Raw genomic sequence first — 17,121 nt, forward strand, 5'->3', positions numbered from 1 at the left:
GTGGCCCTGCTGCGTTAGGCGGCCGGTTCACCTTGTAGTTGTGGAACGGGGTCTCCTGCTCGGCGGGTGGAGCGGTGGTGCTCTCCCGGGAAAGCACGGGTTGGTGGAGGGGAAAGGTCTTCTCTGGGAATCTTAGTGGGAAGGAGAAGGCTCTGAAGAAGGTGAATTTTCCCCTGGTGGGATTGGTTGGCCACCCATTGGGGAGCTTTGTGGAAGCATTTTGATGACATATGATGCCAGATTATAATGAAAGGGATCGTGAGTAGCCTTTATGCTGTCTACAGTGCTTAATTGCACTTTAAGGCAGATAAATACATTGCCCTAGGTAAGTACTGTCCTTTTAGATGTTGCTCTCTAAGGACTTCCCATCTCTTTTTTTTTTCTTATAGCTATACCACATCTAATTAGCCATAACTTAGCATTTGGGTAGGCTATTCAGCATTCTCAAATGCCTTTTGCACTTTTATATCCTAAGCAGAGTAGTGCAACCCGGGCTTCTCTTGCAATGGAAACTTACAACCCTGAAGTCTGACTGCGGGCACTTCCTCCTGAGGCAGGACGCTTTGTCCTTATTGACAGTAAATGCTGCCCTTGCCTAAAAAAGCGGCTTTGAGCTGGGTTGAAAATGGCATGGCGTGTTAAAGGCTGCACGGATCCAGTCAGCACTGGTCTGTGGAGTTTCCTACGGGTGATGAGCAGATCAGCCAAGTTCCCTTTGTGCTTTGCATCGTAAGTGCTTCGTGTCTCAATTTCTCATTCAGTAAACATAGTCTCTTGGCAAGGAAGCATCATGTTGAAAGTAAAATCAGTAGGTCGTCCTTCTGCAAAAGGGGAATTGTAACAATACGTTCTCTTGCCTTTTATCCACAAAGCTTGTTTGGTTTTTCCTGCTTCTTCCATGAAGATAATAAAAATAAAGCTGACATTGGTATGGTCTTATTCAGCTGCCATGAACCTGCAACCTCCCTGTCATTGTTTCACACTCCTGAGCCTAGGGTGATCCTGTTAACCGGAAAAGAGAATGCTGCTGATGGCATGACAGTTCTGCATGTGTATAAATCTGGTATGAACTTGCCAACTGGCCCTCTGAACTCTTTAACTACTTGCCATGGCACTTTCAATAATTTTCCCTTTGAAAATCATCTCTCAGGAAGAATTTTTCCCGTCAATGGACTTGCTTGCTTTATTCTGTCAAAGGTGTTTAATAGACTGTTCTGTCTAAGCTGGCTAGTCACTTCCAGCTAAAGCCAGTCTAACATCTAGAACTTCCCATGGAAGGGATAATCACACTACTACTGATGGGAAAAGCCCTCTCTTTCTTTCTATAGGAAATACTACTACGCTAAAGTTATTAACTTCATTTAAAATTAATCTCTTATTTAAAAATACATTTTTTTTCAGTGTTATTAAAACCAATCCTCTTCATAGGCATGAAAGTCTCGCTGAAGATCTCTTTCTTTGTTTCTATGAAAAGCAAAAAAGGATTTCAGTACAACAGATTTTAAAGGAAATAATGCTGTTCAGTCTTATCAGAGTAGGGGAATTGGATACCATATCAGCTTGCTTCCATCTTCAGAAACCAAACCAAACTGGAAGAAGTGACTCAGTAATGTAAGGGTTACTACTGCTCTACAAAAGTTCTTAGTCTCCTTCAACAATAGGATATTCGTCAAAATTATTTCCTTATTTTATATGCCTCTCTTGTCCTATCCAGAATGCAGGTAGATCCAAAGCTTGGTTTAACCCTTCATCTCATCAGGCGAGCAGGGTAGGAAACTGACTCCATAGGCGGACGTGCACTTGGAATTGTTGCGAACTGGAACTAAAAGAAAAATTGCTGATTTGATTTTGAAGATGTAGATATTATTGTTCATTTCTTCCACTGCATGTGCTTAAAATCTTCCACTCATCTGTTCACTTCTGCTTTTTCATCTATAGGGGCATAGCGCTGTTCTGCACATTGGCTCAGTTTTCAAGTTGGCACCTTTCTTATCTCTTTAAAATATTTCATTTTAACATGAGATTATGTAAGTAGAATCTTTCATGCAAGTTTATTTAGATCAGATTGTCTGCAAAATGTGTCTCATCGCTAGGTGCAAGCAAAAAGTCAGTAAGTTTCTATGTTCCTCTCAAGTATATGGTCCACTCCATCTTCCCCTGGAAACAGTGATACCTGTTGAAAGTTGCAGTTTGATTGGGCACGAGTCCTTACAATCTGCCCCAAATGTGAACCTAAACTTAGGCCTGGTCACAGAACAGCATGTGATAAATAAGCAGAACTCAGGATAATTCCTTTCCTTGTCTTTAAGCTGTTTGAGGTGGTTTCAAAAAAGTTCTTCAAGTAGAATATATTAGCGCATACCAGGTTCTAAGGCAGCACGTGATACACTTGATGTGGTCTTGATCAGTTAGTGCTGCTATATGTGTCCTTCCCCAGCTCCTCCAAACTAATATGCAACTACTTTATAAAGTCCTTTTGACTTGCACTGTATAGCAGCATTTTTTATTGACCTTGTAAGTCTTTACAGAACTTATTATGTTTTTTCAAGAAAAGTTTCTCAGATTGGAACTTCTGGTCATCTAGTGTGGAAGGCCCAGGTTCATTCAAGTGCCATCTGTGCCTGATGTAGAGCAGGGAGTCTATGTTAATCTTCTATGTTTCATGTAAATGTCATAACAGACAAACTACTTTAATTTTACTGTATGAGGATTTTAAAATTTTTTTTTACTAATCCTGGGAGGAAAAAAAAAAAGTTGTTCTCACTAGTGAAGAATGAAAATACCCAACCTCACGTTTATACAAATTTACTTTTGGGTTGGGTTTTTTTTTGTATAGTTGCATATCTAAAGTACATTCTTCTAATGACAACCAGTGAGACAGTATTATATAGAATTACTTGGGGAAAAAAACCCCCAAAATTTCTTGTAATCTGTGTTAAGATGAACTGACTCTTTGACCTGTACGCTCAATTTAATTTCCTTGAAAAACATTATATGAATTAGTAAATGGATGTGGCCTACTGTGCAAATGAGGAATGTATACATACTTCTCATCAGATTCCTTTCCAACAGAAAATATTTTCTTTTCTCTCTCTTGTTACAGATCAAGCATATGATGGCTTTCATTGAGCAGGAAGCCAATGAAAAGGCTGAAGAGATAGATGCAAAGGTAAAAATGGAAGTTCAATGTCAGTAAGTGCAAAAGAAAACTGCATCTGACATCTTGTTTTGATAGCTGCAGTCAGAGCAGTCCTTGCAACACTTTGTAAAGTACAGTTTGCTTCACATTTAGTTATTACATAGCAGAAAATGATGCTACCAAATTAAGTTAGTATTTGTTAGCTTTTGACAAATCAGGTTGGAGCTATTTTTTGGTCAATGTTTTCATAGTGGTTCTTAAATATAAATTTATTCATTTGCAAGTTCATTTTTTTTTTAAGCAATGAGGATAGCTGAGTGATAATGTGAATAGACTGGATTAAGTGGAACATCTTCCCCCACCTCCTATACATAATGATGTCACTGAGGATTAAAGGAGTTCTCTGCATAATTGTGAATTCTGCTAAGGTTTGTCATAACCAGCTATTACAGGAAGTTTTAATTTTAATTTTTGTTTGACTTCCGTAGTGTGTCAGGCAGAGACATTAGCAGTAAATTAAAGCAATAATGCCAGTAATCTTGCACAGACATTCATACATGTACCAAAGTGATAAAAGATGAGAGTTAAACTGGTTGAATTATGTTGGTGAAAATTTGTTCATGTTCATAACTGTACCTAAACGCGTGTAGCCACCTGCAGATTCAAGTCTAGATGTGATTTAGTAGGTATCCTGGGGAACTAAAACATAAATTTATATTTAAGGCATGAGTTGAATTACCTGCAGAATTCTTCACTGAGGTTAAGCCACAAGAGACTGAGTTTAATATTAACCTGGTGATAGAATACAGATGTTTACTAAAGAAGGATTAATGGTGCCTTACAACCCTAACAATCTGCATTATACCAGTACTGAAATATCTTGTTGGTATTGGACTCAGCATATGTATTCCTAATAGTATTTATCTCCCTTAAACATTTAGAGCTACACAAATATTTAATCAATACTAAAGCAGGTATTTCTGATGATCTGCAAATAGAAGTCAGAAGTTGAGACTGGATTCTCGAGCATAAATAGTAAAATTTGCCATGTGTTTTCACATGCTGTCTGGCTAGGCTTTATAAAAAAGTAATAGCTATACTGTCACTCTCCTTGTGTAAGAATTGCTTAAAGTAATTGAGTTTGTGGACACTGAGGGCTAGGTAACTTGTTTTAGGTAGAATCTCTTGTAGCTGGAAAAGAGACCGATTCTACAAAACCAAATCAGACCTTGAAGCTCAGATAAAATGAGTTTTGCTTAACAGTATATAATATATAACTTCGGTAATTTTGTGCCTGAGGAATAAATACTGCAAGGAAACACATGCCAGTCAATTGATAAAATAAGCTTTATCTTAGTTAGCAACATTCTAGTTCAGCAGAACACATCCTGAACTCGTTTTGACTTGAGTACTGGTTGAAATGTTTTATTTATATGAGAACATAAATTGTATCATCCTAGCCTATCTATGAATATGCTCTGAAAGTATGGCTGTTTCATTTTGATTCTGTTTTTTTCAGCCCATGGAATCAATTTCCACTTCAGTTATTTAATTTTTACTGTAGGCAGAAGAAGAATTCAACATTGAGAAGGGTCGCCTTGTTCAGACACAGAGGCTGAAAATCATGGAGTATTATGAAAAGAAGGAGAAACAAATTGAACAGCAAAAGAAAATGTAAGTTGCTTAGGTTAGATGGCTGACTTCAGAGCATGAGCTCTCATTTTATAGCTAATTTTATACAAAACTGGTTTTCCCTGGCAAATAGCAAGTTGTAGCCAATATATTTAGTTCTAATTATGAGTTTCTAGTTTTTCTCGGGGAGAAATTATCAAAGGTGAGCTACAATAGTATACCTGCTAGTAACTGTGGTGAAAGAATCTTTCATATTTCTTTATGTAGTTAATATCTAGAACTCTACCCTGGTCTGTTACTCTGGGTCAAATGTTCATGCCAGGTTCAGTTTTGGTGGGTCTTTACTGAAGGATGGGGTTCTGCATTGTAATCATTTGTGCAGGTTCAGAAACAGATTCAAACAGGTGAACAGGCTTTGTTATCAAATGTGGCAGTGTTGTTATCTTTAAATGTAAAGTGTACAGTTAAATGTTGCAGTTCTTCTGTCAAAGTCTGATGGATTGATTCAGCTTTTTCATGCAACTTGCAGTCAGATGTCCAACCTGATGAATCAGGCAAGACTGAAGGTCCTCAAGGCAAGGGATGACCTTATTGCAGTGAGTATCTCTGTAGTAAAGACACAGAGGTTCTATTCCTACCATCTGTTATGAAATGTTCTTAACCATTCTCTAAAGAAAAATACGATTTGTGATTGAGTGACATTTGCTTCAAAGTACAAAAATTACTTTCCCAGCTGCTCTGGAAAGACGTTAAGGATTTAGTCCAGCTTCAGTGGTCTGCTTTAGCTTATTCTCACAGTTTCTATTACCTGCTCTTTTAGGGAAATACAGCTCTCTGCTAGGAACATTGCAGGCAACAGTTTTATCTATCATTTGGACAACAGCTTGTTTATTTAAAGAGCAGGAACTCTCTCTTGCATGGGTGGTAGAATTTTGAAGTTCTGTTTGCCTGAAGCAACATTCATGCATTAAATCTGGCATGGCTTAGGCAAGTAGGCTTAAAATACCACTAATTGGGCTTTTCTGTCTCCTTTAGCAGGCCCTTGTATGTGAAAAAGTTTGCTTCTTGTTCTAGCACGTGACCAGTCTGTGTGATCATTTATCAGAGCAGGCTACGTTTAGTCTTAGTTGATGCTTACTATGTTTATCTTACACCACGTGTAGTGTATTCTCATTCTGCTCATTATACAGCTTGCAGGGTTTCTGTTATCTCTTACTCCATCTCAGAAACAGTTTGAGTGTTCGTATTCTGCTAGATGGTGCTGTTGAGCTGTTGGAAAAGCTGCAACAACTGTAGAAGTAAAACATAAAAAATGGGGTAATGTTGCTGAAGTTAATGCTACCACAGAAAAGGGGAGTTAGCAGAAGAAAATCACCAGTTTATTGATTCTTTAAACCTAGTTTCAAACTTTAGATTGTATTCACAGAGAGGAGGAAGGTGGGTGGCTAAAGAGCTAACTCTGTTGTGATAGTCCGGGCTGGGTGATCTCTTCCTCATTTATCAGCTGACTCAGTCTCATGCTTCTGAGTAATGCATAACACTCTTCCTCATTTTAAAACATTTGAAGTCACCTGCTGCTAGCTCTTTCTTCCCTTGTCAGATGTTTGGCCTCTTTCATGAACGAGATGAGCGGTTCCAGAAATGCTGTGTTACTCTAGGGTGGACAGCATAATTAGCTTTGACTGTAACGTTACATTGTGATAGTCTTATATCCTAGTACCGATTGTGTTAACATGCACTCTTCTTTTAAACACTATGAGGCAGGACAGTAAAGAAAGGTTTAAACCAAATCATACAATTTCTTTATCTGAAGTAATTATGATGGTTCCGTTCTAGGAGCTGTGTTTGAATTGACTCAAATTTCTTAAAAATTCAATCTTATCTGATACTGATTTGCTGAATAAAGATAATCAAAACCAGCTACCTCAAATTAAAAATAAGCTCTTGCTTTTAAATGTTGACTTGCATTTACTTACAATTAAAAAACAGCTAACCTGAATATTGTTTGATAAAAAGATAGATTAGATTTCTTTGCTCAACCACAAAGCTGAAAAAATGAGTTACTTGGGCAACTTTATTAGTTTACATTAGGCAATGATTTACAAAGTATTTTGATTTGTCTGTCTGAATTAATATTATAAATACTATCCTTTTACTACTGAGGTCTCCCTTTTTCATGAAAAAGGAATTATTGTCAGGTTATAATGGGTTCAGATCAGGGCAGGGAGAAGGGAACTGTTTGGAAAGGATACTGTGCCATGCACAGAGATGAAGGTCTAGCTTGGATGAATACCAGCTGGAGTGTACGTTTACGTGTTGGCAGGGTGTGATAGCTATAATAGGAGTACAGAAAGTTGGTAGGCATGAAACCAAATGCCAAACAGATGGGCTCTGCTGATCTGATTTCTTCTGAATGTAGGATTTGCTGAATGAGGCCAAGCAGAGACTTGCCAAGGTGGTGAAGGATACTGCCAGGTACCAGACACTGCTGGATGGACTAGTTCTACAGGTAAATACTTAAATTGTAACAAACAGATGGTCACAGCCCAATCCACCTAGGTGTCTTTCTTCAAACATAACCCACTGGAGGCTACAATTGTATTGGAGTCTAGATCAAAAGTTGCTGGCTGATCTTTCAGTTTTAAGCATCACTTCTGCTGTATCTTTCAATCTTGGATTCTGAACGGATAAGGCTGCAGCTTATTTTGGGGTGTAAAACCTGGTATACCAAGCAGCAGTTCGATTATAAGAATAATTGCAGATGCACACATATACATTGTAGCATGCGCATTTAGGATGCATACTTTAAGCTTCTGTAGTAATTAGTTGGCTCAAAACCTATCCAAACCTGTAAGTCAATAGTTATCCACTTTTAAAATCTTTTTTGCGTTTGCAAAAGTCCTGTCTTTGACAAATTTACCGTAGTATGGCTTGTGTCTGTGACAGACTTACAAAGCAGAAATCAAAACTTTGCTTAGCTAGAATGTCATCCTCAAGCCCCAGAAATGAACTGCTAGAAATCCAGTCAGCATTGGCCAGGGTCAGTCGTGCGACCCCTAGTGCCACCTTCTGGTACGAATTGGTGCTTTTGCTATAAACTTGGAGAAGCCAGCTGCGAGCTTTCCTGTCCGCAGTTTGATGGCAGTTTTCTTAATGGTATTTCCTACCAGCTTGTGCTTCCAATTCGGTTTTGTTTCGTTGTCACACCTAGGTCTGGTATTGCTGTACATCAAACCAACCTGTGTCACTCTTGCAAGCTGTCCGCGTCTGTCTTGGCTCATTATATTTGATCCAGTGAGGGATCTGTACTCATCAGTACTCACAGTTGGACTAGATGATCGTTGTAGGTCCCTTCCAACTGGAACTAAACCTATTCTATTCCATTCTCATGTATTACTACAGGAACTGCAAGGCAGGAGTTATTAGAACAGGCATCTGAAACTACTGCATGTCTTCTCCAAGAGCTCCGTAGGAGAATGTCAGCTTGGCTGCATGCTCAGTCTACTTGATCATTGTTTGTCTGCAATCATCCTGATGTATACATGTACACTGCCTGTGCAACTCAATCCTATGATATATATGTTTAGTTGCACTTGAGTTCCAAACCTGAAGCTGACAAAGAAACACATAATCCATAGCTGTAGGCTCTTTCCCAGATATTGGTGCTGTCCTTTCAGAATGTCTGCATGAGGTGAACTTGCCAGCAAAGAACTAAATAAGGGAGGCTAATATTCTCAGGTTTTGGTTTTCAAATTGATCAGCTCCTTTCCTTTCTTGGGGTTAAATAATTCTAAGACCATTAAAATGTTGACTTTCTAATACTGTAATGGTTATCTTGTGCAGGGATTCTACCAGCTGCTTGAGCCCAGAATAGTTGTTCGGTGCAGGAAACAGGATCTCCCTATGGTTAAGGTAAGATACCTAGAATAGTTTGACAGTATCCTGCTCACAAAGGCTGGGACCTGACTGCAAATATTTGCTGCTCAGATCCCATCTGTGTGACATGAAAACAGGCTTTGCTTGTTGCACTTTTGCTGCAGATACAATGCAAGAGGACAAGTATGCTTTTCAAGTTGGGGATCATTTGCTTGCTTGGATATTACCTTGGAAACTTTAGACATTGCTACAATATTAAGAAGAATAATTGGGTTTGGCTCAAAAGCAATAGTGAAATACATTTGCTTAATTAAAAAAAAGGGGCCTCAATCCCTTCATTTTATTACTACAAATGATTGAGTGACCAAACCCAAGTGATGCACTAGCATTCGTCAATGCTAATTGGAGGTTTGTCTTGTATCCTAGACTGCTGTACAGAAGAGCATTCCCATCTACAAAAATGCCACAAAAAGGGATGTGGATGTTCACATTGACCAAGATAACTTCCTGCCAGAAGAAATGTAAGGAAAATGGGAGTCTTTGTATACAAAGCACTAACTTAATGCAACTTTTCAAGCCACAGCTCCTACTAGAACAGTGTCAAGAAATTATGTATGGAATATCCCCACAGTGTGTCTGCTGCTGTTCTAGTGGAATTTGGCACTTCTTTGTGTTAATCTGCAGTTTCCTCCAGACAAGCACTCTCTCAATCAGAAATGTCAATAAAAGCTCTGTGCGACCTACAGCCTGATTCGCAAGTAGAGAATAACTGTAGGTAGAAACTTAACTGCTGGTCTTTTAAAGAGGGAGAAGATTGTTGTAGCCATGCTTTCTATCTCAAGATGAAGCAAACTGAGCCATAAGGTGCTGCAGGATAATCACTTGATGGAGTTTGTGTCTGCTACGTCTGCAAGGCTCTGTTTCCGTATAGTACAGTAAAGAACATGGCATAAAGCTGTATATTCTGATAGTCAGCGGTCTTTATGTATGGGCCAGCAAACAAAACTTTTAGCACTCTTCATCACTTCCCAAAATCTAAAAGCTGTCTATTAATAATAAAATACAGAGTCTGAAGCTGTTTTGAAGTGACAAATTCCATAGCTCCACTTGCATATAGATCATGCTAATGAGGACCCTTGTGTGTAGCTATGGTCTCTGATAACTCCAAAGCTGCTTTGCACTGCTGCTTCACTGAATCACTTTGTGATGATTCCTATTAAGACGTGATAAAAAAAGGTTTGTTTTTTAAAAAATAAAAATCTCATCTGTGTAGCTGATTTGCCTATAAGTGCTCATTTGAGGTAATCTCTCTACCGCATTTTGATTTTGAGATGTACCATAGATTTCACGGATTATTATTTTTTCCTCTTTCTAGTGCTGGAGGTGTTGAAATATTTAACAGTGATGGTAAAATTAAGGTTTCCAATACTCTGGAAAGTCGGCTGGATCTTGTAGCCCAGCAGGTGAGTTTCTCTTAACAGCCAAGGTGAACAAGATGTAATTAACTAGTTTTGTCTTGTAATTAAATCCTAGTGTTTCCAATGTGTTAAGTGTCACAGTAGTGAGTGGGATCAGATTTCAACGTGGATGGCAAGTAAGAAGTTATTTTTGAATGGAAAGAAGCAAATTACCTACTGTTTGTGCTTTTCTACAACAAACGTGGCTTTTCCCAGAATGATGCCTTTTGAATTAAGCATGAGCATAAAAAATCTAGAAATTATCATACTGAAAGACTTATTACAACTGCACTGCAGTCAAGATGTTGAAATGCTGAGGCTAACATGAATTACTGAAGCTAGCTTGAGTACTAGAAACTTTGGCTGAGACCTATTATACCCTAGTGGGAAAAAATAGCTCTGGCATCTCTTTCTTCTGCGGTATAGGCAATCCTTTAAGTCTATAGAGTAGCCGGCAATGTGTGATCAGGTAAAGGCTTCAGAAAACTCAGATGGATTGGCTTCTTAATTTTGAAGCCTAGCCTAGCTATCACACAGTGCCTGCAATGAGGAATGTATAGCAATTGTATTGCCCAATGCATATAACTGATGTACTCTTTCTCAACAGATGATGCCAGAAATCAGAGTGGCTCTCTTTGGTGCTAATGCCAACAGGAAGTTTTTGGACTAAACCTCTATGAGAGAAGGTGGGATCTGTTCCACTGCCATACTGAAGGGGATGCAAAAGCATCTGCTAATTTAAAATCTTGAAATATAACATTACCTTGTCATCCAATATCTGTTCTTCAGTGGAATAATTTTGCATACCTGCTGTGCTTAGCCTCTCTACTTGTGGTTAGAATGCATTGCTTAAAGGATGTGAAGACATACATATTCATCCAGCAGTGACACTAGAAAATGGAGGCATTTGGGCTCTTTGCTTTCCTTGCACTGTTGAGGCTCTATAAAGACAAGTGGTCCACTTAGGGTCGCTCTCTTTGCTTTGGCCACATCTCTTTCAAGTTGTCTAATCTGTGAAGTAAATTACTGTGCTGCCGATGGGAAATCCCTTTTCAGTTAAGGTCTTCAGTCTTATAGAGGGCATGCATTCCTTCCGAGGGTTAGTAGTTTAATTCATGTTACTTGGTCAGGCATTTTTCTGTTCTGTATATGTGATTTTAAAAAAAAAAAAAAAGCCTGAGCCTGTAAGACTGTATTTATTAAAATAAAAATGCGTGTGTGTATGGAGTTCTTTGTAGCTTCTCTCTGGGGGATTGGCAGCAACCTTTGAAAAGTGGGCTTGTTCTTATAAGGACTTATACTTGAGGGCTGTGTGTAATAACTGTCCTGTGAAGCTAGAATTCAAGTGCATGGAGCACTGTCAAGCTATTTGCTTGAGTAGTGTTGGATTGTAGGCCAGCCTTTTGAATGGGACTCTAGGATGAACTTCCTAAAAAAAAAAAAAATGGGTCAGTAGTTTTGCTCCCGCAGTCTTCTTTCACGAGAGAGAACTAGAGTAACACAACTGTGCTACTTAGATAGAACAAACGCAGTCCACTTCCAGATACAGGTTTGTTGCATCTGTGCAGGAGATCCAAACCATACTCCTTTAGTAATTGTATTTCAGGACTTGAGGAGCAACAGCTGACTGTTGCAACTCTGTTGTTGGTAACTATTAAATTAAATAACAGTAACATAACTATATTCATTACCTAATCTGTTAAGGTTTACAAGTGCTTACTTCTCCTTTGCTTCTGCAGTGATAACTAATATTGTCTCCACCTTCGTACGGTGTAGGACAGAAAAAAATCTGGAGGTGACTTTCCACACTACAAGCCTCTGCCAGAATACCTGACTCTTGACGTAGTACTCAGTTCTGAAACTTGTTTCATGAAAATAAGAAACAGCTCAAATGAATTACTGCTTGAACATGTTTTGAAATCATCTTCTCTCATTCAGAAATGGTAGGAATTTTATGTTGTGCCATGAAGAATACTGGCCAAGCTGCAGCACACACTGCTTTATGCAGTGGTTTTAACCTGAGGCCTTTTCTTCTTAAGCTGAGGTGCATGCCCTCACATAAAGTGAAGATTCTAAATACTAGATAAGCCTTTTGCTGCCTCATTTCTCTAAAATGGAGATTGACTGCTAAGAAAATCCTGAATCCAAACTTATTTAATCTTTTGATTTCCTCTTGCAAAATAAGAATCTCTAGCAAGGTTGGGTTTATTTGTTTGTTTGTTTTACTGCTCCTTGCTGTTGTATTTGGGTACCAGCTCTTGTTTTCCACAGAGATGGTTATGGTATTTATTCTTTTAGTGCTTTGCTTTTTGATACATGATTCTATGACTGGGCAATAAGTGTATCTGGACTGAAGTCCTACCCTTTCTAGATTTTGGATGACCATTGCAGCTTTCATTTTTGCAACTGTCAGTGATCAAGCCCCCGGACTAAGCACTGGGCTCTGGTTTTGTGACACACCTGTAGTAAAGGAAAAACCTTTACAGATGCATGCTTAACTGTGGTGTTTCTTGGTTCAAACAGTACTTTTTGGAACAGATCCGTTTCGGTCCTTTCTGATGGTTTCATCCAACTCATCGATAGGCTATTTGCCAGTGCTTTGGAAATGTAGTTGAACTTACTTGAGTCATTTTCTGTACAGCTAGGGCTAGGAACAGAAACTCTAAATGTTGAAGCAGAGTGCAGCATATGGAAATAAAATATTGAGGGGTGAGACGAGAGGAGGTTACTAGTCTTTGCTAGGTGATATGCACTATGAATATTTGTTCCAATGCTCAATAAGAAGACTGCAAACAGATTGTAAGATCATCTCTCTAGACGTGAATGGCCTGGATTTGGCCATCATAATTCAAAAGCGTAGCTTTTATGTTGTCGTAGTGCTGCTGCTTCCCTTGCAAAACTGATACAGGCAATGGTGTAATGCATGTAGGTAGTCACAGACAGAATAAGCTAAAGGTTGGGACACCGAAGAGACAGAATGGCTCTGTTGTACATCACTCCGCAGTCATGGGCCATGTTACTACGTTATCTTCAGGTAGGTTTTATTCAGTAAAAAAATTTGTGTTAGAAGTTATCAAACCCTTCTCTGATACCAATAACATAAATGTGCTTGGCCATGACAAAAAGGCATTCTTTGTACAGCATCTGATGGTCTGCTTCTTTCATTAAGGTAGCAAGACCTTCACAACTCCAGGTCTTGTGTATTTTTGAAAAGCAAAATACCAACTAACTGTGGAGCTCATAGCAGAAGATAGGAGTTGCTATTTACTAACTTTTTCCTCTTTCAGTTTTGTATCTTCTTTTGTATCTTCCTGTGCAGCAAAGAGGAAGAAATAACCACTGTCATAATTGCATACAAAAATTAGCCAGCTTGGGAATGTTTTCAGCATTAGTCACTTGGGCAGCAGTGACTCAAAGCAGGTCCTCAAGAAATGGTCCAGACGCTTCATGTATATTGCATCTGAAGCCTGAGACCAGTGGTTCAGTACGCCCTGCCCCACCACAAGCTGACTGAAGACTTTGTTTACCCAGTTTATTAGCGGAATTGCCAGCTCTCTTAGCTTGAGCCATGTCAGCTGTGACAGGAACTTCCTCCTGCACCAGCAGTTCCCTGCAAGTGCGATACAGGAAAGTGCTGATTAATCTTAACACCGGGATGACCACGTGAGAGAACTGAATTACAAAAAATGGTGTCTGCATTGCCTGCAACATCCTTGTCCTTCATCCTGGGTAATAGGGTCTGTTACCAAATTTTATTACCTTAGAGATGCAGAGAAAAATGGGAATATCCCACCCAGGTTTACCTAGTGTAGTTAGCAATCCTGTTGCATCTTCATCCAAGCTTCTTTTCAGAAGAACGCAGGTTTTTACAAGTAATTTGTGAATGAAGAGCAGCGTTTCTGGTGGATTTCAGAGTTCCTGCTGGAGTGTCGTTGCGGTACTGTTTTATTGTTTGAATCGTACTGACGATTTAAGCAAATGAAGTAGGATACACAACTTTTTTTTTCTTACTGATTTACCTGGTGACCTAGGGTGAATGAGGATATTGATCTTTATTCATCTTTTTATAAGCATGCAAATTATTCGAGCTGGGTATAGTAAACCAGCCCTAAGCCAGATCAGCACATTAAGACAAATACAGGGAACGGAGGAGGCATTAAATCAGGGTTCAGGTAAAAGAATTAGATTGTGATGGGAGAAGCAAGCACCGCAGACTAATGGGAGAGTACAGAGCTGGTTCCGTCTCGCGCTGGGAAAGGAGTTAGGGAAATAGATAATGTTGCACTTGTTCTGCACAGTTGGCAATGGAAAATTTAAGAGCGGGTTTGACACTAAGTGATCAGCAGAGGACTTAAAATGTTACTGCGCATCTGAGTCACAACCCCTTTTTTAGTACTCAGTTTTCATACTGAAAGGTATTACTATTAATCAGAGAGACGCACGCTGTATGAGTGATCCCTGGAGGTGCGCGCAAGTGTCAAGGTGAGAGAAAGACTAGAAGAAAACAACCAGAAAGTACCAGGAACTGAAGCCTCGCCTGCTGAGAGCCGCTCTTGGAGGAAAGCACGGCTGTGTTTTCCGTAGCAAGCCTCGTTAAAAGTAGGAGCGAGAATCTGGCATTTGGGTGAAAGCCCAGCTACAGGCTTTTGGGTACTCGCCGCCCAGGGAGGTCACAGATCCCGGCATGCAGCCGGGGGCGAGCTGGCAGGAGGAGGGTACCTTGCTTGTTGTGTGCCCCTGTCCTGATCTGCTGATGCTAGCAAGCAGTGGGAAATAAGTAAGAGGAGAATATGCATCTCTGTTGGAAAATAATAGAAGAAGAGCGTTAGAGAATACCTTACACAGACCAATACTGTACAACAAGGCTGGAGCCATCTCCACAGACCCACGTTCTGTGCCTAAAATAGTCTGGGAGATTAAGAGAAAATTACGCATTTATTTAATTCCAAAGAAATTGCAGTGAGTGAGGTACAGAAAAATTTGGAAATAAACGTGAACTACCCCAGAGGAAAATTCAAAGCAAAAGATTTTCCTTGGTTAGGTGAACTCTGAGACGTTATTCGGGGGAGCAGACGACTCGAGACTGCAGTAAAGCACCTTGGCAAAAGGTGCTTAGTCCCGAGCAAGAGCCCGGGCAGCCTGCAGCACAGTTTGGCTATGTTTGCCATTTGATACAGGCAGCTCAGAGAGGCAGGTGGGGGCCCCCATCCTGCTTCTCAAACATGTTTGTGGGGAACAGGCCGTGACAAGAAGATCCTTCCAGGGCTGGGAAGTTCCTGCTGCTCTCAGCCAAGGTAGTGCTGGCTGGGAAACCCCACATCTGTCTTCCTGGGCATCCCTTCCTTTCAGAGCATCCCATACTGCTTCTTTGGTTTTGCTTTAGAGAAAACAAGAAAAACATCTGTACGGGAGCATTCTCAGGTTGAGAATCATGCTGACTATGCCAAAAAGCGTCATTTCCCAGCCTACAGTACATGATGGAAATCAAAAGCTGTGGAAATCAAGACTACCACATTATTTTACGTAGTTCAAGGCTGATGTGTTGGGAGAGTCTGCATAGTGAAACAATTAAGGCTGGTCCCTCCCAGCATTTCTGAAGGCCCTTTCCCATCCTGTGTCCAGGAGTCTTTGCATGAGGTCAGCTCCTTTTTCAGACAGTCCCTGATCCACGCATCCCCTACCTAAACACCGAATGACCGCACATACCCAACCTAGCACCAGCTGCAAACCCTGGGGCTGTTCAGGATCCTGGATTTCATCCTACCATCCACCAGTGGCAGAAACACCCTTATTTTTCACATGAAGCTGTTAGAAGTCTTTTAACAGAGGGATTGGAAGATCATTGGTTTCTGAGTGGCTTTGACTTTACAGCATGAGCCTCTCGGGTCTGAAAGACTTATTGCCTCCCAAACCAGCTGTAGGGCATGCAGGAAATTCATGCTTTCCCCTCCTTCCCCTCTCCTGGCTGCCCATAGGGGTTCTTCAGCCCTGTGCATTAGCAGGGACATTTTTCCCCCCACCTGCTGGCCTTCTCCCCTTAACAGGCAGCTGCTGGTATACAGCTGCCACCCCCTGAGTTCCTACAGCTCTGCGATGCTCTCCATGGCTGCAGGGTATCAGACACGGAGGCAGCATCACGATGTCTAGCTGGACATGGCCAGGAGGTGGAGGGAACAACTGCCTTAGTTTGGCCTAGCTGGTGAACTGAACTCAAATAAGGGAGAGGGGGCACATTGAAGCATTCCTGGTATTTGGAGGGGCTTTGCAGAACTCTTCTTTCATTCACACGTGCACAGTCTCTACCTGGCTTCCTTGGGACCATTGCCTGCAGCGTGATCGTAACACCTTTCTCCTAGCGAAGGTTGCTGTTACTGGCAAAAAAAGGATGGAGGGGGGAGCCTCCCCTTCAGTCAGCAGCAAAATGCTAGAAGTTAGTCCCAAAACAAGTCTTGAGTGAGAGCACAAGAACCTGTCTAAAAATGAAATTGTGAGTATTGCCCCCCCCCCGCCATGCACACGATGTTGAGCAGTTTAAGCGAGGCTGCTCGTTCCACACTTCTGCTCTCAGCTCCAGACACTTTGCAGGAAAACGGTAGCATCACTAGCCAGGGCTGGGACAGGAGGAATTGGGTAGCTCCTTTCACCCGCTGACTGGGTGACCTCCCAGGCAGCCACCACCCATGGGGTAGGACTGCAGAGCCCTCCCTGAGGCCCACAGGGCTTCTTGTGGCCAGTGCTGCCCCACACCAAAGGGATTCATGGCACAGCACCAAGTGACAGCCTGGATGTCTCTTTGTGCCTCCCCAGTCCAAAGCAGGTCTCACCCCACCAGCCAGGATCCTGAAGCTGAATTTCCAGCAAGCAAATCCCTACCAGTGAGTCCCAGGCTCCTCTCCGAACCACCACCATCTCGACTTTCTGCAGAGGACAGCTCAGGCACGACTACACCACAGGGACATGGACACATGCGTGTACCCACTGGAGCACCAGCTGCACAGACACCTCTTTCCTGGCCAC

At 40.9% G+C, this 17,121-nt stretch overlaps 1 protein-coding gene across 4 annotated transcripts; it reads left to right on the top strand.

The window, feature by feature from the left end:
- Positions 1-16: 16 nt before the first annotated feature.
- ATP6V1E1 (ATPase H+ transporting V1 subunit E1) lies at positions 17-13,080 on the top strand. 4 transcript variants are annotated; one of them, XM_035903375.1, is made up of 10 exons: positions 19-729; positions 873-1,063; positions 3,104-3,169; positions 4,704-4,813; positions 5,301-5,367; positions 7,191-7,280; positions 8,615-8,683; positions 9,074-9,168; positions 10,023-10,110; positions 10,712-13,080. In XM_035903375.1, exons 2-10 carry the CDS (start codon positions 1,049-1,051, stop codon positions 10,772-10,774), a joined length of 663 nt encoding a protein of 220 aa, XP_035759268.1. In that variant the 5' UTR covers positions 19-729; positions 873-1,048; the 3' UTR covers positions 10,775-13,080. The 4 variants fall into 4 exon arrangements, with proteins under 4 accessions (XP_009646226.1, XP_035759268.1, XP_035759270.1 ...); XM_009647931.2 differs by lacking the exon at positions 873-1,063 and having other exon boundaries at positions 17-688; XM_035903377.1 differs by lacking the exon at positions 873-1,063 and having other exon boundaries at positions 20-729.
- Positions 13,081-17,121: the final 4,041 nt, after the last annotated feature.

The sequence above is a fragment of the Egretta garzetta genome, unplaced genomic scaffold (assembly GCF_000687185.1).
Source record: "Egretta garzetta isolate BGI_Z169 unplaced genomic scaffold, ASM68718v1 scaffold511, whole genome shotgun sequence".
Taxonomy (NCBI): domain Eukaryota; kingdom Metazoa; phylum Chordata; class Aves; order Pelecaniformes; family Ardeidae; genus Egretta; species Egretta garzetta.